Genomic DNA, 25,119 nt, shown 5'->3' with positions numbered 1-25,119 from the left:
GGGGACCTCCAGTGGAGGGTTCTTCATGGAGCCCTGGCCACTAACAGCTGGTTGGCACGGGTTGATCCGGGAATTGGGCAGGGGTGTCCTTTCTGTCAAATGAAAGAAACTGTAATTCATGTGTTTTCTGTGTGCACCAGGTTAATGCCATTAATGTCTATGTTGGAATGTCTGTGTGACAGGTTGGGGGTGGTTTTTGCTGTTGGGATGTTTATAATGGGATACAGGTATTCGAGTAAGGAGAAAGAAAAATGTGTTTTGTTGAATTTTCTGTTTGCTCAGGCAAAGTTAGCTATTTGGCTAACAAGGAGGAACAGGGTTAAAGGTGGGGGGATAACAGAACCTTTACTACTGTTTAATGGGATGGTCTCTGCGCGCCTTAGGGTTGAGTTTGAGTTCTATAAAATTATCAAATGTGTGGAGATGTTTGAGGAGATATGGTGTGTTGGGGGGGCTGTCTGTATTGCTGGGGAAGATGTTTTGGATATACGGTTGTAGGAGAGGGTTTTTGTGTATGGTGATTTGTATCATGTGGTAGATGGAAAGATGAGTATGGTACATGAATGCAGTACAGGATATATTTTTTATGTATTTTTTTTAATTTTATTTATTTTAGGAGTGGCGGGGTGAGTTTTAAATGAATTGAGAATGTTTCAATAAAGAAAGACCAAAAGTCAAAGTCTCTCTCTCTCTCTCTCTCTCTCGTGCTCTCACACACGCACACACACACACACTTTTACTCTCCTCTTTTCTCTGTGCATGTGTGTATGTGTCTCAGGGAGAGGAGATATATAGCAGCTGAAAAGAACACACAAACACATAAACAAACACACAAACACACCCACACGAGAGCACTCCTCCACTCCTATCCCTCAAAAGTCAATGGAACAAACACGGTTGTAAGCTCTGTCAAAACCAGTGTTCATTCGTTCAGCTCTCCACCACGACATATATCTGATGCAGCGTCAAGGAGGGCAAAGTCCATTTTCTTATCATTTACACTTCAAACTACGTTAACATTCAGCGATGCTTGCTAGTGTCATGTAATTACAGTCCCCCCAGGATTCCTCAATTGTTAAATTTTTTGCTAAATCAACAATTCCCCACATAGTATGCGAGGGCTTGCACATTTGACCAATCACTGCACTATTTATGCATAAAACAGTCCAATCATCTAAATTCTATTGCATAAAATTACCCATCACAGCAGTACAAAGAGGGCTCACTATTTCATCCAATCACTGTACATTTACCACATAATAAAGTTCAATCAAGCCACACGTCAACAAAAGTTTTCCCTCATCAGAGCATTTTTGCGACAAATTTGACAAAATCACTGCATATTGCACCTAACCTCTGTTGCTATTCAGAAGCAAAAGGAGGTGAATAGGGAAATCGCTCAAAAGCTAAGGACCTGTAGGATCATAGACATGACTTTCTCAAGCAAAGGCCACATTTGGACTCACATTTGGAGTAGCGGATAACGCGTGGAGATCCCCAACACGTTTAGCGAAGGCCACATTTGGATGCAACATCACCTTAAAGTCGCCTGGTTAGAACTGAGTAGCGGATAATGCGTGGAGATCCCCAACACGTTTAGCGAAGGCCACATTTGGATGCAACATCACCTTAAAGTCGCCTGGTTAGAACTGAGTAGCGGATAATGCGTGGAGATCCCCAACACGTTTAGCGAAGGCCACATTTGGATGCAACATCACCTTAAAGTCGCCTGGTTAGAACTGAGTAGCGGATAATGCGTGGAGATCCCCAACACGTTTAGCGAAGGCCACATTTGGATGCAACATCACCTTAAAGTCGCCTGGTTAGAACTGAGTAGCGGATAATGCGTGGAGATCCCCAACACGTTTAGCGAAGGCCACATTTGGATGCAACATCACCTTAAAGTCGCCTGGTTAGAACTGAGTAGCGGATAATGCGTGGAGATCCCCAACACGTTTAGCGAAGGCCACATTTGGATGCAACATCACCTTAAAGTCGCCTGGTTAGAACTGAGTAGCGGATAATGCGTGGAGATCCCCAACACGTTTAGCGAAGGCCACATTTGGATGCAACATCACCTTAAAGTCGCCTGGTTAGAACTGAGTAGCGGATAACGCGTGGAGATCCCCAACACGTTTAGCGAAGGCCACATTTGGATGCAACATCACCTTAAAGTCGCCTGGTTAGAACTGAGTAGCGGATAACGCGTGGAGATCCCCAACACGTTTAGCGAAGGCCAAAGCGAATGATCTCCGTGAACCAAGAGCGTTGATGCATGCCACTACTGACATATTGACATCCTTCCTGTTTGGGCCTGTCCGGGGGTGTCCTCAGATGGGGCCACAGTGTCTCCTGACCCCTCCTGTTTCAGCCTCCAGTATTTATGCTGCAGTAGTTTATGTGTCGGGGGGCTAGGGTCAGTCTGTTATATCTGGAGTACTTCTCCTGTCCTATTCGGTGTCCTGTGTGAATTTAAGTGTGCTCTCTCTAATTCTCTCTTTCTCTCTTTCTTTCTCTCTCTCGGAGGACCTGAGCCCTAGGACCATGCCTCAGGACTACCTGACATGATGACGCCTTGCTGTCCCCAGTCCACCTGGCCGTGCTGCTGCTCCAGTTTCAACTCTTCTACCTTATTATTATTGGACCATGCTGGTCATTTATGAACACTTGAACATCTTGGCCATGTTCTGTTATAATCTCCACCCGGCACAGCCAGAAGAGGACTGGCCACCCCACATAGCCTGGTTCCTCTCTAGGTTTCTTCCTAGGTTTTGGCCTTTCTAGGGAGTTTTTCCTAGCCACCGTGCTTCTACACCTGCATTGCTTGCTGTTTGGGGTTTTAGGCTGGGTTTCTGTACAGCACTTTGAGATATCAGCTGATGTACGAAGGGTTATATAAATAAATTTGATTTGATTTGATGATATTGTTGGTTCTGACCACTACTGACCACTACTGGGCCGTGTCCAGTAGGCTGCGAGATGCATCCAGGGCCTCATCAAAAATAGCCCCATTGGAATGGTAGGCATTGGCACTGGCACTGGCAAAAACACACTGTGTCCCATACTTTTTTAGAACCAGGAAATACCAGCTGTACCATCAGTCCTGGATCTTCGACATAGGAACCACTCGGATTGCCTGCTTCTGGAGACGGGAGGATATATCCTCCCTCAAAATGGGCGCTTTAGGCCTCGGGAACAGTCAACGTGAGGATGCCACCGAAGTGTGGGGTACGCACAACAAATTGTAGCCTGTACCCTGACGTCACTGTTCACATGATCCAGGGCGACACTGCGCATACGCGCGATTGGTCGGAGCACACAGCAAGCCTCCAGTGAAGTGCCATCTGAAGGGGCGGGACGCCAACTCATGGACTGGGAGAGATTGGTTATTTTTCAATTTCTACTACTTTTGACAACCATGTGTCTGAACGTGGAGAAGGGACACTTTTCATTGAAATCACCTGCAGGGGACAACATTTTTGACACCCGTGAACACTGATGAACTTAGGGGTTTATGTGCCAAGGTTTGCCTAAAGCCTGGCCCACTCTGGGTACAAGGACTCCGGCGATCAGTGACATAACGAGCCTCACTCGGTTTAGGTGGTAAGATGCGTTCCGGTAACCGGCTGGCACCCAGCACTTGGCCTCACGCATTTAAAAATAGACACTGGGAAAATAACTTTATCATGGAGGTTACCCAACCGACCAGTCATAGGCACTTGTAACAAAGTGCCTTGTAGCATGGATGGGAATGGGACAGACAGCTCTGAAAAACGGACCCCTTCGGTGGTAACAGGCAGGGACAATTCGTAATTCAATGGAATTCCCAGGAATCACCTACAGGGCCCATAATCTATATCAATAGACACCTCATAGGGACTAGTGAGCTACAGGGAGGAATCGGCAATGGGTCACCTATGGGGGAGGGGTGCCCCCTTGTGGACAGAGATTGATATACGCCTTGGACCCCGTGAACACCGTGGAGCGCAGGGTACCAGAGGGGCATTAAACATGGACAAGCTTCCAACACACATTGTGCTTCCGTGAGACTGTATTGCCTGCATGAAGCCCGGCCCCTTTATGGGCACAGAGGGCTCTGGCATTGGCTAACGTAGTAACCCGTTTGCTGTAACAAAATGTGTGGGCACTGTCGTCATGGCAATGTTTTTGTAGATCGGCACAGCTGCTCTGGGCCTACTTCCTCATCGGAGGAGCACGGAAGCCCCTCTATATCTACTCCCTCCAACTCAAGGAATTGAAAATAGGAATGGGGTTGCCACAACGCTAGTAAGCTTCATTCACCGGAAGTTATGATGATAGCCGATATTAGCCAGGAGGCTCATTAGTCTAAGCTAGGCTAGTTAGCCTCTTTGACCAAAGCATGGTCCATTTTGAATAACCAAGCGACTTCAGGCTACGTATAGTAAACAAGACAGCTACACAAGCAACTCCACCTTGGGGAGGCAGGAATAGCTAATAATATCTAGCTCGCCTCTGCAAGTTATCCAATCTGGCTAGAATGCTATGCAGTGCTCACACCAAACCCCCGAAAGAATGCTTTTATTTTATTTCACCTTTATTTAACCAGGTAGGGCAGTTGAGAACAAGTTCTCATTTACAACTGCGACCTGGCCAAGATAAAGCAAAGCAGTGCGACAAAAACAACAACACAGAGTTACACATAAAGAAACGTACAGTCAATAACACAAAATAAAATCTATGTACAGTGTGTGCATATGTAGAAGATTAGGGAGGTAAGGCAATAAATAGGCCATAGAGGTTAAATAATTACAATTTAGTATTAATACTGGAGTGATAGATGTGCAGATGATGATGTGCAAGTAGAGATACTGGGATGCAAAAGAGCAAGAGGGTAAGTAATAATATGGGGATGAGGTAGTTAGGTGGGCTATTTACAGATTGGCTGTGTACAGGTACAGTGATCGGTAAAGCTGCTCTGACAGCATATGCTTAAAGTTAGAGAGGGAGATATAAGACTCCAGCTTCAGAGATTTTTGTAATTCGTTTCAGTCATTGGCAGCAGAGAAATGGAATGAAAGGCGGCCAAAGGAAGTGTTGGCTTTGGGGATGACCAGTGCAATATACCTGCTGGAGCACGTGTTGCTATGGTGACCAGTGAGCTGAGATAAGACGGGGCTTTACCTAGCAAAGACTTATAGATGACCTGGAGCCAGTGGGTTTGGCAACGGATATGTAGTGATGGCCAACCAACGAGTGCATACAGGTCACAGTGGTGGGTAGTATATGGGGCTTTGGTGAAAAAACGGATAGCACTGTCATAGACTACATCCAGTTTGCTGAGTAGAGTGTTGGGGGCAATTTTGTAAATGACATCGCCGAAGTCAAGGATCGGTAGGATAGTTTTACGAGGGTATGTCTGGCAGCATGAGCGAAGGAGGCTTGGGTGTGTCCCAGGATAAATTCACCTCTTCCCCATTCATTGAGGTGACTCTCTCCATGCAGACACAGATTTTGGTTGTGGCATTTTTGTGGCTGTTTTTGGTTGTTTGCGTTGGCACCTTTCAACACCCCTCATTATCACATTTATGCACACAACCACTCACTTACACTACTGATTACTGATTACACACACCATTGTTAATTATATTTAGTTGACTTTAGTTAAATAAATATATTTTGTTATTCCTTATCTCCACGTTGTCTCCTTTTTTGATACGCACTTTGAGCCGGTTCATGACACCATGCTGTCTTGTCATGTGTTGCTGCCTTGCTATGTTGTTGTCTTAGGTCTCACTTTATGTAGTGTTCTGTTGTCTCTCTTGTCGCAGGAGGTCTTTTGCCTTTTGGTAGGCCGTCATTGTAAATATTTGTTTTGAACTGACTTGCCTAGTTCAATAAAGGTTAAATAAAATAAATAAAGATCCATAAAAACTTCAGCATGCTCGACCACTAAAGGACAGTTTACAGTAGTTGGCGCAACATAAGACAGTCTCGTGTTCCAATTGTTTGTTTTAATAGCGTGAACCGTTCCTGTTCACACTGAGGTGAAGAGCGGAAATTTGTAAGGAATGAATCTGAGCCTCACACTTATCACCTGTGGAAGGCGGGACTTCCAGCGAAGCGCGGATTTCATTGGCCTTGTCATGCGTGATTGTATATCCGAAGTCATGAGAGTGCGACTCCCCCATAGTATGTTGTACCGAAGTTGGCTGACTGAAAGGTAACTGAAATCCGTTTAACCTCATTTTCACCAGCATGTCACTTGTGCAATTAGATGCGACAAAACTCTTAATCACCTTTACTCCACACACAGAAACGCATACAAGGCTCTCCCTTGCCCTCCCTTTGGCAAATCTGACTGTAACTCTATCCTCCTTATTTGTGCTTACAAGCAAGCACTCAAATAGGAAGTACCAGTGACGCACTCAATACAGAAGTGGTCCGATGAAGCAGATGCTAAGTTACAGGACTGTTTCACTAGCACAGATTCATCCGATAACATTGAGGAGCTTACCACATCAGTCACCGGATTCATTAATTAATAAGTATTTTGACGACGTCGTCCCCACAGTGACTGTACGTACATATCCCAACCAGAAGCCATGGATTACAGTCAACATCCGCACTGAGCTAAAAGCTAGAGCTACCGCTTTTTAAGGAGCGGGACACTAATCTGGACGCTTATAATGAATCCCGCCATGAACTCCGACGAGAAATCAAACAGGCAAAGCGCCAATACAGGACTAAGACCGAATCCTACTACGCCCACTCTGATGCTCATTTGATTTGGCACGGCGTGCAAACTATCACATCTTACAAAGGGAAACCCAGCCGCAAGCTGCCCAGTGACACGAGCCTACCAGACGAGATAAATGTATTCTATGCTCGCTTTGAGGCAAGAAACAGTGAACCATGCATGAGAGCACCAGCTGTTCCGGACGACCGTGTGATCTTGCTCTCCATTGCCGATGTGAGTAAGACCTTTAAACAGCTTTACATTCACAAGGCTGCAGAGCCAGACGGATTACCAGGATGCGTACTCAGAGGACGTGTACCAATCATTTAGTTTGCTGTCGACAAGACAGTGGTAGGCCTGATCAGTAATGACAATGAAACAGCCTATAGAGAGGCAGTGTGGTGCCAGGACAAAAAACGTTCCTTCAACATCAGCAAGACAAAGGAGCTGATTGTGGACTACAGGAAACGGAGGGCCGAGCACACCCCTATTCACATCGATGGGGCTGTAGTGTAGCGGGTCAAGAGCTTCGAGTTCCTCGGTGTCCACATCACTTAGGAATTAACATTGTCCGCACATACCAACACAGCTGCATCACCGCTTGATATGGCAACTGCTTGGCATCCGACCGCAAGGCGGTACAGAGGGTAGTGCGTACGGCCCAGTACATCAAGGACCTCTATAAAAGGCGAGAAATGCACGTCTAGCAGTACCGATACACCAAGTCTGGAACCAACAGGGCCCTGAAGAGCTTCTACCCCCAAGCTAAAGAGTTAACCAAATAGATACCCGGACTATCTGCATTAACACTCTTTTGCACTAACTCTTTTGACTCATCACATAAGCTGCTGCTACTGCTTATTATCTATCCTGTTGCCTTGTCACTCTCCCACTTTCTATACAGTACATACAGTATCTACCTCAATTACCTCATACCCCTGCACATCAACTTGTTACTGGTATCCCATGTACAGTATATAGCCAAGTTATCGTTACCCATTGTGTTTTATTCCTTGTGTTATTGTTTTTCAATTATTTGTCTATTTTTCTCTCTGCATTGTTGGAAAGGCCCTGTAAGTAAGCATTTATCTGTTAGTCTACACCTGTTGTTTATGAAACGTGACAAATCAAATTTGATTTGATACTGTGAATACAAAGTCAAGGACCTCCCATGGCTATTCGGCGCTAAACTCCCTAATGCTCGAAAAAGCCAGATACCATTTCTATTTGGAATTAACGCATGGCCAGTTGTAAATGGAATCGGATAGAAATTCTCCATATAGCTAGCAGACTATGCAATCCAATGAATAGAGCCATAGAGTAGACAACAGATGGAGCAGGTCAAATGTAATGTTTACCAGGAATCTATCTTCTAACATTATTCACACATACAGTGCCTTGCGAAAGTATTCGGCCCCCTTGAACTTTGCAACCTTTTGCCACATTTCAGGCTTCAAACATAAAGATATAAAACTGTATTTTTTTGTGAAGAATCAACAACAAGTGGGACACAATCATGAAGTGGAACGACATTTATTGGATATTTCAAACTTTTTTAACAAATCAAAAACTGAAAAATTGGGCGTGCAAAATTATTCAGCCCCCTTAAGTTAATACTTTGTAGCGCCACCTTTTGCTGCGATTACAGCTGTAAGTCGCTTGGGGTATGTCTCTATCAGTTTTGCACATCGAGAGACCGAATTTTTTTCCCATTCCTCCTTGCAAAACAGCTCGAGCTCAGAGAGGTTGGATGGAGAGTATTTGTGAACAGCAGTTTTCAGTTCTTTCCACAGATTCTCGATTGGATTCAGGTCTGGACTTCAGGTCTGGCCATTCTAACACCTGGATATGTTTATTTTTGAACCATTCCATTGTAGATTTTGCTTTATGTTTTGGATCATTGTCTTGTTGGAAGACCAATCTCCGTCCCAGTCTCAGGTCTTTTGCAGACTCCATCAGGTTTTCTTCCAGAATGGTCCTGTATTTGGCTCCATCCATCTTCCCATCAATTTTAACCATCTTCCCTGTCCCTGCTGAAGAAAAGCAGGCCCAAACCATGATGCTGCCACCACCATGTTTGACAGTGGGGATGGTGTGTTCAGCTGTGTTGCTTTTACGCCAAACATAACGTTTTGCATTGTTGCCAAAAAGTTCAATTTTGGTTTCATCTGACCAGAGCATCTTCTTCCACATGTTTGGTGTGTCTCCCAGGTGGCTTGTAGCAAACTTTAAACGACACTTTTTATGGATATCTTTAAGAAATGGCTTTCTTCTTGCCACTCTTCCATAAAGGCCAGATTTGTGCAATATACGACTGATTGTTGTCCTATGGACAGTCTCCCACCTCAGCTGTAGATCTCTGCAGTTCATCCAGAGTGATCATGGGCCTCTTGGCTGCATCTCTGATCAGTCTTCTCCTTGTATGAGCTGAAAGTTTAGAGGGACGGCCAGGTCTTGGTAGATTTGCAGTGGTCTGATACTCCTTCCATTTCAATATTATTGCTTGCACAGTGCTCCTTGGGATTTTTAAAGCTTGGGAAATATTTTTGTATCCAAATCCGGCTTTAAACTTCTTCACAACAGTATCTCGGACCTGCCTGGTGTGTTCCTTGTTCTTCATGATGCTCTCTGCGCTTTTAACGGACCTCTGAGACTATCACAGTGCAGGTGCATTTATACGGAGACTTGATTACAGACAGGTGGATTGTATTTATCATCATTAGTCATTTAGGTCAACATTGGATCATTCAGAGATCCTCACTGAACTTCTGGAGAGAGTTTGCTGCACTGAAAGTAAAGGGGCTGAATAATTTTGCACGCCCAATTTTTCAGTTTTTGATTTGTTAAAAAAGTTTGAAATATCCAATAAATTCATGATTGTGTCCCACTTGTAGTTGATTCTTCACAAAAAAATACAGTTTTATATTTTTATGTTTGAAGTCTGAAATGTGGCAAAAGGTCGCAAAGTTCAAGGGGGCCGAATACTTTTGCAAGGCACTGTATATAACGCTCCTGCACTTGCTCAACAGTTTGCATTATATAGACAATGTTGTCCTTTCTAGCTTAGTGGAACTACTTATAGACTTCTTTGGGTCATCACATGAATACCTAAGAGGTAGCCAGGGGCAAATTACCTGCCCTCCAGGACACCTACAGCACCTTCACAGGAAGGCCAAAAAGGTCAGGACAACAACCACCTGAGCCACTGCCTGTTCACCCCGCTATCATCCAGAAGGCGATGTCAGTACAGGTGCATCAAAGCTGGGACCGAGAGACTGAAAAACAGCTTCTATCTCGTGGCCATTAGACTGTTAAATAGTAATCACTTGGCGGCTTCCACCCGGTTACGTAACCATGAACTTTAGAGGCTGCTGCACCATATACATTGACTTGAAATTACTAGCCACTTTAATAATGGAACTCTAGTCACTCTAATAGTTTTGTTTTACTCATCTCATATGTATATACTGTATTATATTCTACTGTATTTTAGTCTATGCCACTTCGACATTGCTCATCCTAATGTTTACATTTTCCTTAATTCCATTATTTTACTTTTAGGTTGTGTGTATTGCATGCATTGTTGTGAATTGTTAGATATTACTGCCCTGTTGGAGCTAGAAACACATGCATTTCACTACACCCCCAATAACATCTGCTAAACATGTCTATGTGACAAATAAAATTTGATTTGATTTTAGGTGGGGCAAACACATGAAGTGGTGAAGTGGGGGTCCTACCTTGTACTTGATGCTGTCCTCCAGGGGCTCGCCCTCCCGGAGCCAGTTGATGGAGGGCTTGGGATTGCCGGAAGCAACGCAGCTCAGGGTGATGCTGCCGCCTTCCTTGGCCTCAACGTACAGTGGCGGCGTGTCCGTGAAACTGGGGGGAGCTGTGAAGAGGACAATATAAAATAAACGGTGAGAAAAATGTTATTGGCAAATATCAGACTGGAAAATCTCTAATGTTCCAATGTTGTATGTGTTTTGGTGTGATATTTGTGTTTATATGTCTGTCTATGTCAATGTGTGAAGCCATAATGTGGAAAATAAAGTTGACGTATTCTGTTTCAAATGTATTAATCCAATGATCCACTACGAGAAGCTCTAGCTAGCAAACCTTAGATGTGTTGCTGGTAGAGGCGCAAAATCAAGTGAATATTTACAGACTTCGCTTGGACAATGTAATCATTACCACATACAAGTAATGAATACAATGCAGTAGTGTTTTATGATCTTTTTACTGTATATGTGTATGTACTGTACTATGTGAGTAAGCTTCAACGAACATTTCCAATGTATATATTACTGTTAATACCTGCAAATGGCAAATAAACTACTTGAAATTGAAGTTTGGACCAAAATATGACCTGTGTTTAACCGAATAGCACAAGCCCTGGTAAAGTTTTATATTAACGTTCAGTAATAAACCATTTATAAAGGCATATACAAACAGTTTGTGCACCATTTATTAATCATTACTCCCACAAGGATCCCAATTTCAAACTCTTCTAAAAAATATGTGATCTTATACAGTTTCTTGCCATAGCCTTCTGTGACTTTAAATAATATTTCTCTCAAAGCTGTGTTTCCAGAAAAATGTGTCCAGAGATTTGGTCAACTCCATCAGATTAGTCTAAAATCCTAAATTAATCAGGAATAACCATGGTCAGCTATACCATAAGGATCCCTTATTCATGTCTTCACTACATGTAATAGTAGTAGACCCTTCCTGCAGTCAAATGACATATGGAATCGCCCTCTAGTGGCCTCGGGTGGAATGTAGTTAATAATTCATAAATATAGTTTTTTTTAGACCTGTGTTTATATGTCAAACAGTTTTGTTATATTTCAGTCTGCTGTGAGCTACAGTACCAATCAAAAGTTTGGACACACCTACTCCTTCTAGGGTTTTTCTTTATTTGGATTATTTTCTACATTGTAGAATAATAGTGAAGACATCAAAACTATGAAATAACACATATGGAATCATGTAATAACCAAAAAAGTGTTAAACATTTTAGTTTTGAGATTCTTAAAAGCACCCACCCTTTGCCTTGATGACAGCTTTGCACACATGTTTTGTTGTTGTCAGAAAATAGAATGTGACATTTGAAAGATACAGTTTTTGTCTTTTTGGAAATTGAATTCAAATCTTACTGCTGGCAATGTCATAAGAACCCCCCCCCCCCCCCCCCCCCCCAAATCATGTGCGGTGGTCATATTCATAGAGTATGCAATGTAGGTCAAGGAAAGTGTACACATTATTTGTATGCATCCTCCACATGCGCCTTTGATCTAGCTCATCGTTTACAATAGGAAAAGTGAATGGGAAAAGAGGTTTGAAGTTTCCTCACCTGTCTGAGTCCTTTTGGAACAGTAATTAGTGACATTTTATATCAGTAATTGGTGACATTTTATTTCAGATATTCAAATCTCATATTCCCCAACATGGGGACAATTTGGAGACAATTTTGGGAAAAGTTGAGATAGTCCCGTTTTTCAAGAATCCCTGATTTATAGGAAAATGTTAGATATATTTCCATTAACATTCTGTGTTGTGTGCTTATTCTTTTATCATTGATATGATCTAGGTCATTTTCAGAGCTAAGAAGCATCAGGTACTGCTGGAATGTCTACGAATGTCATGCTCATCTTATGAGAAATTACACTAGTTACTCAAAACCTTTATAAAGTATTTCTAAAGTATAAACAGCACTCGCTGTTTATATTAGGGACAGCAAAAAACACTGATGATTTGAAAATGGTTTATAAATGTAGGAGTAATGATTAATAAATGACCATCACACTACTTAAGTCGGAAGTTTACATACACCTTAGCCAAATACATTTAAACTCAGTTTTTCAAAACTCCTGACATTTAATCCTTGTACAAATTCCCTGTCTTATGTCAGTTAGGATCACCACTTTATTTGAAGAATGTGAAATGTCCGAATAATAGTAGAGATCATGATTTATTTCAGCTTTTATTTCTTTCATCACATTCCCAGTGGGTCAGAAGTTGACATACACTCAATTAGTATTTGGTAGCACTGCCTTTTATTTGTTAAACTTGGGTCAAACGTTTTGGGTAGCCTTTGTCAAGCTTCCCACAATAAGTTGGGTGGATTTTGGCCCATTCCTCCTGACAGAGCTGGTGTAACTGAGTCAGGTTTGTAGGCCTTCTTGCTCGCACACGCTTTTTCAGTTCTGCCCACACATTTTCTATGGGATTGAGGTCAGGGCTTTGATGGCCACTCCAATACCTTGACTTTGTTATCCTTAAGCCATTTTGCCACAACTTTGGAAGTATGCTTGGGGTCATTGTCCATTTGGAAGACCCATTTGCTACCAAGTTTTAACTTCCTGACTGATGTCTTGAGATGTTTCTTCAATATATCCACATACTTTTCTTCCCTCATGATGCCATCTGTTTTGTGAAGTGCACCAGTCCCTCCTGCAAAGCACGCCCACAACATGATGCTGCCACCCCTGTGCTTCACGGTTGGGATGGTGTTCTTCAGATTGCAAGCCTCCCCCTTTTTCCTCCAAACATAACGATGGTCATCATGGCCAAACAGTTACATTTTTGTTTCATCAGACCAGTGGACATTTCTCCATGTGCAGTTGCAAACCGTAGTCTGGCTTTTTTATGGCTGTTTTGGACAAGTGGCTTCTTCCTTGCTGAGTGGCCTTTCCGATATCGACATAACCTTACTTGTTTTACTGTGGATATAGATACTTTTGTACCTGTTTCCTCCAGCATCTTCATAAGGTCCTTTGTTGTTGTTCTGGGATTGATTTGCACTTTTCGTACCATCTCTAGGAGACAGAACGCTTCTCCTTCCTGAGCTGTATGACGGCTGTGTGGTCCCATGGTGTTTATACTTGCATACTATTGTTTGTACAGATGAACGTGGTACCTTCAGGTGTTTGGAAATTGCTCCCAAGGATGAACCAGACTTGTGGAGGTCTACATTTTTTTCTGAAGTCTTAGCTGAATTCTTTTGATTTTCACATGATGTCAAGCAAAGAGGCACTGAGTTTAAAGGTAGGCCTTGAAATACATCCACAGGTACACATCCAATTAAACTTCTGACCCACTAGAATTGTGGTACAGTAAATTATAAGTGAAATAATCTGTCTGTAAACAATTGTTGGAAAAATTACTTGTGTCATGCACAAAGTAGATGTCCTAACCGACTTGCCAAAACTATAATTTGTTAACAAGACATTTGCGGAGTGGTTGAAAAACTAGTTTTAATGACTTCAATCTAAGTGTATGTCAACTTCCGACTTCAACTGTATCTAAATGCCTTATAAATGGTTTATTACTGAAATGTAATATAAAGTGTTATCCACAACCCTTTTGTTCATAGCCAGATTAAACAAAAATTAGCTCTGCTAGCTAATCCTGCCAAATTCATGATTGTGTTAATTATTCACGTACATACAAAAGGAGGCCTTGAAAATTCCAAAACACAATCTATGCAAGTTGTGCTCATCTACCTGGTGCAAAAGAGCCACTTACTCAATCAGCAATGAATCCTCTGTGAACACCATCTCCAGGCATTTATAGCCTCTAAGTGTACTGTGTATGAGCCACTACCGCTAGCCACTTCCACTCACTTTCCCCATCCTCTACTCCTCTGGGATGTTTTAAGTGTGAATACTTTCTCTCCCTCTTTCCTCTCTCCTCCTCTCTCCATCTTTCCAGGGCCCATTCATTACTTGCTTCTGATTTAGGACCAAAACTATGGCCTAGACGTAACCCAAATCTCTCGAAGTCCCAATTTTGCTTTCTTAACTGACTTGCCTAGTTAAATACATGTAAAAAAATATGAGAAGTCAGTTAGGCCCTAGTTATAACATTAATATATATGGTCACTATGGAGGTGGGTTATGCTGTCTTTGTCACTACTATGGTACACTTATATAACACTTTCTCAAAGGTTTTCATTCATTTTCTGCATTAGCCGCACCCCCCCCCGCCTCAACTCTTTAAATGTTGTGAACATGCTGCCTTAATTTTCTGAAAGAGGGAGAGAGAGCGAGAGAGAGGGAGAGAGAGAAAGAGAGAGAAAGAGATGGAACTAAATTACAGCACATAGGGCAAGAGAATAAAAACACATTCATCTGTGAGTTTTGTTCAATGTATTCAATAATTCAGTAACGCCACAGTGCATAATAACCTTCCGCTCATCTTTTTTCAACAATATTCCATTTACATCATACCATGGGACATTTTGCTTTACAGAAGCTTCAAACATAAATTGTTAATTTGACTAACTACAGAATTGCACGTTAATGGACACACGGTTTCTGTAATACCCAATTACAGGCGAAATGCGGATGAAAATCTCAATTTAAATTACACCAAGGCAATGACTGGACTGAACATCTTTACTGTGCATTTTAGTAGTCAACACAATTCTTTTCAAAATATTTATTGGATTTCATGGTTGAAATTAGAAAATAATTTCCAGGTCACACAACATTTTGGGAAGAATACTTCATCCACTAACATTTCGGAAATACCCAACTTTGTTGTGTGTTTGAAAAATGTATAGCGCACATATTTAAAAGTTAAGTTTGAGAGACCCCTGTCTTCCTGATGTTGGAAAGTAACAAATATCAAAAAACACAGTCTTGGAAAACGGGACAGGAGAAGAAAATATCTGGGGCCTCAAACATAGTTAAATATTTACAGAAAATAAGTCACAAAGTGCACTGCACTCTCCTACAGAAAGACTGCAGTGATCACGAGACAAGATACTACCTCTATGGAATCGGATGTAGTGTACTTCAGGGCCTCACACTAGTCAAATCCTTAGTTCAATAATGCATGTGCTGAAACCTTCACCTGGCCTTGACTCTACTGCTGGGGAACACCTGTGTGACAGTTTGCCCCAGTGACCACACTTTTAGATGAATCATGGGGTAACAGTCAGGCATGATGGTATCAGAGCCAAAACAGATGCCATGAGGCCTTAACAAAAGGACATAAAGGCATGGGAAGATGGACTCTAGGTAATTACTGCCCATTTTACCTCAATACTGTGTGGGAATCATAACATTCTGCCACTGTCAACACAGCGTTACACATCTGTGAATGACTAACTTATTCTTTAGGCAGTTCCCAACCCAGGTAGCTGTAGTATCACATTTACTAACTATAGTATTATCCAGACAGATCTCAATTCCATGACATCCTTTGGATCCCACTGTCCCCGTGGGACTCGTGCCTCATGTTCTAATGCAACCAACAGCACCTGGCCAGGAGCTAATAAAGCAGGCAATTAAGAGCGCACAGCATCTGTCCATCCACTGGCTCTCTGTATCTCCACTAGCCTGCTGCATTCAAAGGTTTTTTTAACAATACCTTGGCTTTACCTCTTAGCTACAACTGGTGTTATACTGCAGAGGTTGGCAGTGGACTATGGTGCGTGCTGGTTTTTGTTTCAGTCCAGCACTACCTCACCTATTCAAGTCTAAAATGAATGAGCAGTTGATTAGTTGGATCAGGTGTGTAGTGCAGGTCAGTATTCACATCTCGGGTACCGAAGTAGTGGTGCACTAGTATGGCCAAACCTGAAGCTATTACAATTCTTATCTTTCTTTCTCCCTTTCCTCCTTTTCTGTGTCACATCAGGTCAGCAACCACAGCACAGCCACGCATCATGCTGCTGCTCATAGCCTCTCCTCTTCTCTCTGTCCCTCCTTCAATGGTTCTTGTGACAATATTGCATTAGTGGCGTCAGGTGGATGATTGGGAGGGAGAAAAGTGAGCAAGACATCAGCGAGAGAGAGAGGAAAGAGAGAGGGAGCGAGAGAGGAGAGATTGAGGGGAGAAAGAGAGAGGAAGAGAGGAAGAGCAGGAGAGAGAGAGAGGGAGAGAGGGATAGAAAGAGAGAGAGAGATGTGCTCGATTAGACATAAACATGTACAGTGCATCCATATGCAGTAGCTAGGGCTTCAACTAGGACCTTAAAAATAAACTGGAGGCCACTGGAGGTGGCCAATGTGGGAATTAAACGCTTTCGCTAATGGACGTGGCAGTGTTTCCAAGTGCACCTTTTAAATAGTCTGATGCCTTTTGCAATAATACACCTCCACATGAAAAAGTGTTATTAATAGTAAACAAATAGTTGTATAGTAGTAGTAGTAGTAGTAGCAGCAGTAGTAGGACTGTAGTAGTATTATACCATGGAGCAATATCTGAAAGTGGATCCTGATGCTTTAAAATCTTGCCAGTTTAAAATTAATCAATTAAAAACATAATCATTGCAACAGACACTACAAACAACATAACTAATACTCCGAATCCTCCAAATGGTTTGAAATGGGACAATAAAGGATAGCTTTATTGTCTGGCCTAGCAGGATAATGGCTAGTTTCATAGTCTGGCCCATAGCAGGCCTTGCCATCTGTATCGGCCCACTCTCTCTTAGTGTTCAGACTCGGAACACCTGGCATTCTTCTAGTTATTCTCTAAAGCTACATCTGAATGCTGGGGAGAGACAAAGCAATCTTTCCAGGCTTCATACACATTTTGAGAGATGGAATTTCCTGGCTTTCCCTGAATTCTCCATGAATTTAAACCAAATGACTATGACCAACCGTTAGTGGAGTCTCTATGTACGTATAAAAAAAAGTATGCACAGTGTGGTATTGACACTGGGAGGCTGCTCTCTGATCCCATGTACCATCTCCTGTCATTGAGCAAGGCACTTAATCCCCCACAAAGTAGAATACCTGTTAGGCAACTGTATATAACACGTGGTCAACCCTCAGTCTGGAGAGCTACTGGGTGTGCAGGCTTTTGATCAAGCTCACCTCACACACATCAGAGCCTGTTAATCAAGGTTTCTAAAATGTGGTTTGTTAGAGGACTGGAATAAAAGCCTGCACACCCATTAGCTCTTTTGGAGGATGGTTGATCACCCTAAATGTATAACATTGCAACAACATCCAAATACAATTTATGCCTTTTGAAAGAATTGACTAATTTAATATATCAAAGATCAAATGGCTATGGTAGGCTACAAATCGTATTATTCAGCTGAAGCAAGCCTACACATTTTATTCAGTAAATTTACCTAATCTTGTTTTTCTTGGCCTGAGAGTCCTTTAGGAGCCTTTTAGGGGCAAACTCCAAGCGGGCTGTCATGTGCCTTTTACTGAGGAGTGGCTTCCGTCTGGTCACTCTACCATAAAGGCCTGATTAGTGGAGTGCTGCAGAGATGGTTGTCCTTTTGGAAGGTTAACCATTTCCACAGAGGAACTCTGGAGCTCTGTCGGAATGACCATCGGGTTCTTGGTCACCTCCCTGACCAAATCATGTCCAATCAATTGAATTTACCACAGGTGGACTCCAATCAAGTTGTAGAAACATCTCAAGGATGATCGATGGAAACAGGATGTACCTGAGCTCAATTTCGAGTCTCACAGCAAATGGTCGGAAAACTTACGTAAACCAGGTAGGCCAGTTGAGAACAAGTTCTCATTTACAATTGCGACCTGGCCAAGATAAAGCAAAGCAGTGCAACAAAAAACAACAACAAGGGGTTACACATGGGATAAACAAAAGTACAGTCAATTACACAATAGAAAAATCTATATACAGTGTGTGCAAATGGAGTAAGGAAGTAAGACAATAAATAGGCCATAGTGAAGTAATTACAATTCAGCAAATTAACACTGGATTGATAGATGTGCAGATGATGATGATGTGCAAGTAGAAATCCTGGTGTGCAAAAAAGTAAATAAAAACAATATGGGGATGAGGTAGGTAGTTGAATGGGCTATTTACAGATGGGCTATGTACAGCTGCAGCGATCGGTAAGGAAAGGCGGCTGGAAAGAAAGGCGGACAAAGGAGGTGCTGGCTTTGGGGATGACCAGTGAGATATACCCGCTGGAGTGTGTCATGACTGTCCTGACCAGGTCAGGTTACAGGATACCACAACCCTACAGATTATCTCTCAACCCCAACAGAGGAGGAGAGATCTGGGGGGCTTGAAGATGTGGGGGGTTTTATGACCCCTCACGCCCCTGGTAAATCTCAGGCCACAGACAAATTCCTTTGTCCTGTTACTATGGAGAACCAGCCTCAGAACATTAAACATGAAATAAAGGGACTTTAGAACAATGGTTTCCGTCAGCCACACTGGTGGTCATGACGATAGATGGAATATGAAAATGTATGTCATTTTAGTTTTGTCATTAAAGGTTAATAGATGACGTTATTACGAAAACATTGTAATGTGAAGAGTTTTCCTAGTATATGTTTGATGTTTATACATTGTACGTTGTATGGAAAATATCCAAATCAAAGAGAATGTTTTGGGGAAGATGAAATGTTAAGTTAGTTGTCCAAAATTGGATTTGAATCAAATCTAGACCTTGCCTCATTAACTTGGTACGCCCAGAGAATTGCCCTAAAGGCGGTTACGCCCACTTCTGACCCAAGGGTATAAAACCTGTGAGTATAGAATTTACGACAAGACTACGTGACCCAAGCTGCAGCAAGGTCTAAAAAGTAAACGAACCCAGAACGCAACGCAAGTTTGAAGACAAAGAAATCATTTTCTACCCAAGCTACGGATGAGTAGCTGTGTCTAAGCAGGTGAATTCAAGTCAAACCACCTAGCTATCTCCCATCGAATCGTGGTATCTAAAGGGTTTCATTCCTATATTGTGAGCTCTGAGCTACAGAGCTGTCTGTCCTCAGAAGACCCCAGAGCAAGAGACCCAAGACCCCAAGACTCCAGAGCAAAGGGTGAGGGAACAGACTCCTAAGCCAAAAAGGACACTGACATCGGGAGGATGCTCAGAGAGGTGTGCCGGAGTAGTGCCTTATCGAACAGCTGAAGGCCTACGCAGAGAATCCTCGGAGATCATCCCCACGTAATTACAACATTATATTCTGACCCATAAGAGCGGCAGTTTGGGGCAAGGCTAGGGTTGGAATAGCATAGCTGACAAGTTCACCCAAATGTATATTTTTCTTGTGTACTTTCTTTTTTCGCTCTCTTTTGAAATCCCCATTGTGGGTAACACTCGCCATAGTGTGTTGGCCCGTTATACTAAGTTCTAATCAATAGCCTATAATTTGTTTTGTCTATGTGTATCATTTTAGCTTTTTAGTAAATAAATACTCAACTAAGATTGGTGTGGTATGAACTCATTGGTGAGACCCGGGTCCGTGCAGATTCACGGGCTATACGACGTTCAGAACGAGATTGGTAGAGGCAACTAGTTAATTAGCGGCTGTTGTAAAATCGATATTCTGATATTCTTTGAGTTAATTTGGGAAATAGAAACTCAATAAAAACTAGTTTTCCCATGGTGCCCCAGGTTAATGAGTTAATAATTGTTTGATTCAGTTAATCATGCAATTAGAAACTTTAATCATTTGATGAACAACAGTCTAATACAACGTCACGACAAGTGCGTGCTACGGGTGGGTGTTGTTATGGTGACCAGTGAGCTGAGATAAGGCGGAGCTTTACCTAGCAAAGACTTATAGATGACCTGGGGCCAATGGGTCTGGCGACGAATATGTAGCGAGGGCCAGCCGACGAGAGCATACAGGTCGCAGTGGTGTGTGGTATATGGGGCTTTGGTGACAAAACGGATGGCACTGTGATAGACTGCATCCAGTTTGCTGAGTAGAGTGTTGGAGGCTATTTTGTAAATGACATCACCGAAGTTGAGGATCGCTAGGATAGTCAGTTTTACGAGGTTATGTTTGGCAGCGTGAGTGAAGGAGGCTTTGTTGTGAAATAGGAAGCCGATTCTAGATTTAATTTTGGATTGGAGATGCTTAATATGAGTCTGGAAAGAGAGTTTACAATCTGGCCAGACACCTAGGTATTTGTAGTTGTCCACATATTCTAAGTTAGAACCGTTCAGAGTAGTGATGCTAGTCGGGCGGGAGGGTGCAGGCAGCGATTATGACCATACACCGATTAAGATAAGCGGACTATGGTGTTTACATTACTAATACCATAATCAGTTTAATATCGGATTATTATGCTGCATGTATATATAAGCTTGGTTGTGTCTCTCTGTCCAGGAGGGACAGTGGGGGTCCGTTTTGTCGGGAGACGCGCCAATTGTCTCAGATGTTCTGTTCCGATCCCAATCTTCAAGCCCCGGGGCAAAGAGGATTTTATTTCTGAGATAAAATTGGGATTTGCATTTGTTTTGTGAGTAAAGCGCCCCAAAGCAATCTTTCTCGCTTTTTTTGTTTTTGCGTAATTAGCTGCGGTGGTGTATCAGCACATCGGCTTGTTTACTGTAAATTTGTTTCTCCATCTCTATCTCTCATTTCGGCATCCCTGCTTCCCAAAGCTTTTGGTAGACAAAGGCTCAAACTTGGTCTCTTTATATCGTTGAACTCATAATGCCGACTGTCTATTAACGTTGTAACATATCCCCCCGATAGGTTGAACAGTGGGTATTGTCCCACACTGTTAGTGTGCATTTCAGACAGATCTGTATTCTGTACTATCTGCAGGGTCAAATGTGTGAAAGCAGTTCAATACTATTACTGTATGATGCAGCACTGGAGCAGTACAAAAACAGCTGTTAGCTTTTCAGACATACTGTACCTACAGTGCAATGTCACCGTTTCACTAGTTCAACCTCCAGCAACTAGCAACCACAGGAGCAAAACTACTCTTTCTAGCGACCAGTAGGTAGATTTGGGACTTTATTAGCAGTAGACTGTCAGTGACAAGTTTCGTCAGATTCTCTATATCATGTTATGATGAGTGCATATTGAATATCTGCATTGATCCTGCTGTGCACATACACACACATCTACACTTCAGCATATGCACTTTGTCTTGACATGGCATCTCTGTGTGAGGATGGACGTGTCAAGGTCAAGTCAAAGTTATTTTGACACAGAGATTCGTATTCTGACAATGGCACACACATATACATGCATGCCTTTATACATTATTTACAATGAAGCATTGTCACGTGAAATAATGCACACACACACACACACAAACTCTGAGTTCCCCTTCACAAATAAAAGCTTATTGTATTACACTGCTCTCTCTTTTGTTACACTCACCATGGTTTCACAATGCTGAATGGCACTACGGTAATGGGTAACAATACTGTATGGTCCATGCAATCATTCCGCTGTCTCTGTTTATGAGCTAAATCCCATACATTGAGCTCGGGGTCTGGGATCATAGATTACACCTTATATTCAGATAGAGAGAGCTAAACCCAGTTCATCAGGGACATAAGACCAGCTAACCAATCCTTGTCTGGCACAAGCCTGAATTTGGGTTTATGGGTCAACAATGTCATCATCACCCATCTAATGTTTTTTTGTGCCTTGAATGTGACTTCAAACTTTATAATTTTCCCTTATTAAGATTGTGAATGGCCAAGGGTATGTTACTTAGCATGAAACATTAGCCTATGCACTGTGTGTTGTATTTGGGAAACAAAACCTCCCTATTGAACAGGATTTAATGGCTAAAGTTGTTACGCCCAGCTAGATGTATTTAGCTCCATTGAAATCCCCTAGATTCGCTGAAATCTCCCTAACTATCCCTAAACAGTACCTCCTCCATAAATGCCTTATATGATATGACGCTGTACTTATTATGAAGTCAGTCACTTCTGGTCATTCATAACACATGCATAAAGGCTTAATGATGCAAACACAAATGTATTAACACTTAGGGAATTATCAATAACAGCTAAATAATTTAAATATGAAAGACATTTTTAAACTATACATTTCCTTCTTTTAAAAAAAATTGCTCTACAAAGTTACAAAAAGTCCAGCAATGCAATTACATTGAACATTACACAGGGATATTAATAGTGTAGCTTGTCTCTGAGCTGGCAGGGACAAGCTACACTACTGGAGGTCCTGCATGTTGGTTCTAACCTTAAAAGTAACAACAAAGAAAGTTAGCAGGTCTGTTAGGAAATCACTTTGTCACACCATCTGGATAAGGGCATTTCTGTGCTGTGTCAGAAATACTCTAAATGGGGAGATGGGAAACTCCATTCGATCTGTATTATTATATTCCTCTTTCATTTACAAATCTCATGACGTGACTATGAGACTTGGCTGTATCTAGGGGGATTTTTATTTAGCTGAGCCTGCTAGCTAGCAAAATTTTGTTAGCTAGCTAGCTAGCAATTATTGTGAAGTCACCAAAATTATTTGAAAGAACGTGTGAGGTAGCTATGTAATCTAACGCAACACTTAACTACTATATACAAATTACAATTAATAACGTTGACTAACACTGTTCTGTACACATTTTGCGTAACAGCGGCATTCTAACTAGGCTGCAATGAAAACTAATGGGACTGTAGCGACTGTGTTGGCATCAAAATCCGGGGTGTAAACTAAGTTTCTGTTCAAGCGTTGATTGACATGGAAATGTACCAATAGTATTGAAGAAAAGTTGAAAAAAACTGACCGCTCTGACGCTGTACATTATGCCTCTTTCCACCAGGGGTAGCGCTTCTCTCGCAGATTAAAAACAATAAATTATCAATGTTGAGCGTAATGGTGAGTGTAAAGTTAATTAATTGAGTTCACCAATAGTTAATTCAAACAATTGGGCTCCCGAGTAGCGCAGCGATCTATGGCACTGCATATCAGTGCTTGAGGCGTCATTACAGACACCCTGGTTCGAATCCAGGCTGTATCACAACTGGCCGTGAATGGGTGGTGCACAATTGGCCCAGCGTCGTCCGGGTTTGGCCGGTGTAGGCCATCATTGTAGATAAAAATTTGTCATAACTGACTTTCCTAGTTAAATGTAATTATTAAAAAATATATATGTTAATATTTGACGTCATCACTGTGAGACATCATGACTCTCAAAAACCGTGACAGCCGCAGATTACTTGTGAAGATAACTTTAGTGCATGAAGGTCTCGTCATTGATTTTGCTGGAAAGGGGATAAATTGTGCTTTACAATGGTATTCATATTGCAGTTGACCTGGAAGTATTACATTTTTGGGGCGCTAAAATAAGGTCAAGTGTACGGAACACTGCGATGTACAAAAGGTTAACTTACTAGTTTTTCGCTGTCCAGTGGCACCAAAAGGGGGTATTTGATTTACAAACATCACAAGAAACTCCGCTAACCAAACAACAGTTGAGAATTAAAGGGCAACTACACTCAAATATCAGTGTTTCATGGATTTTTCACAGACATCAAAAGTCGTCCCCTGATGTGGTTTAAGCATTTTGGTGAACACAGAAAATCAAATGTAGTTGTTTTTCTATTCAAAAAGTATGCAAAAACTGGGGATATCCAAAGCCTGGGAAAACAAAACCAAGCAAATATCACTTTTAAGAAAAAAAAACTGCACTTTAGAGTGTGTGTGTCATCCTGCAGCACAGCATTTTGGGGAAAGTTGAGGTCAGATCCAATATTGGCTATACACCCAATAGGGAAAGAGGTTGAGCCATCCTAAGACATGTTTTAGATTAATATAATATAATATATACAATTTAGCAAATGCTTTTATCCAAAGAAACTTACAGTATTGTGTGCATACATTTTTACGTGTGGGTGGTCCCAGGAATCAAATCCACTATCCTGGCGTTGAAATGCTCTACCAAGATGCATGACAAGGTTATAAATGCTTTGTGAAGCCTCAATTTAATATGATTAATAAAGCCTTTATTAAGCGGTGCTTTTTCCACCCTTGATAAAGTACAGGTTTATGTCATATTTGAGTTTGACATACTGGGTTGTGTCACATTTTACAATGGTGGTTATTTCACACAGTTATGCCACATTTATGAACACTTTATAGATCATGACATACGGTCATAGATGATATGTGACACATTTATGTAGTGTTTATAAAGGGTTTATGAAGCCTTTATAAGCTGCACATCATTTTAAAGCAGGACCCAAACGGTCATATGTCTGAACTCAGAATGAAATAGATTTCCCAAAAATAACATGGTGGTAGAACGTTTATTTTGCTTGGCAATTTTCTGCATTTATCAGAGTCACCTTCAACTAGCCTGTTTTCAGAAGTGTCAATGTAAACAGGATTATTAGGGATATCGATCTTGTAAATCATGTAAACATTTTCATCTACCTATTATATTAATTTCAGTATTCACAATAATCGTATTATTGTGAGCACATAAATGTACCCAATGACTCATACAACTTTCACTCATGTTTAATTCCTCTTTTTTCATATTCTACGTATCTATAGTCATCTTTTAATGGATCTGATCTGCTTACATGTGTAATCCAGAAGCTTTTTTCCGGTCATTTGGCTACCATCAGCACCATTTGGCTACCATCAGCACCAATTGGCTACCATCAGCACCAGAGGCCATGGTGGGGCTAATTTCACACACTCACTATGGGT

General features: G+C 41.8%; 1 protein-coding gene across 1 annotated transcript in view; it reads right to left on the bottom strand.

The window, feature by feature from the left end:
* The window catches only part of LOC110533527 (protein turtle homolog B), a 198,780-nt gene that overhangs the window by 102,565 nt on the left and 71,096 nt on the right, over positions 1-25,119 (bottom strand). Inside the window, exon 4 of the mRNA XM_021617823.2 lies at positions 10,459-10,610. Within this exon, the coding sequence (XP_021473498.2) occupies positions 10,459-10,610 (152 nt within the window). The remainder of the gene's footprint in view (positions 1-10,458; positions 10,611-25,119) is intronic.

Source organism: Oncorhynchus mykiss, chromosome 10, assembly GCF_013265735.2.
Source record: "Oncorhynchus mykiss isolate Arlee chromosome 10, USDA_OmykA_1.1, whole genome shotgun sequence".
Classification (NCBI taxonomy): domain Eukaryota; kingdom Metazoa; phylum Chordata; class Actinopteri; order Salmoniformes; family Salmonidae; genus Oncorhynchus; species Oncorhynchus mykiss.
This window is presented reverse-complemented; position numbering and strand designations above follow the sequence as displayed.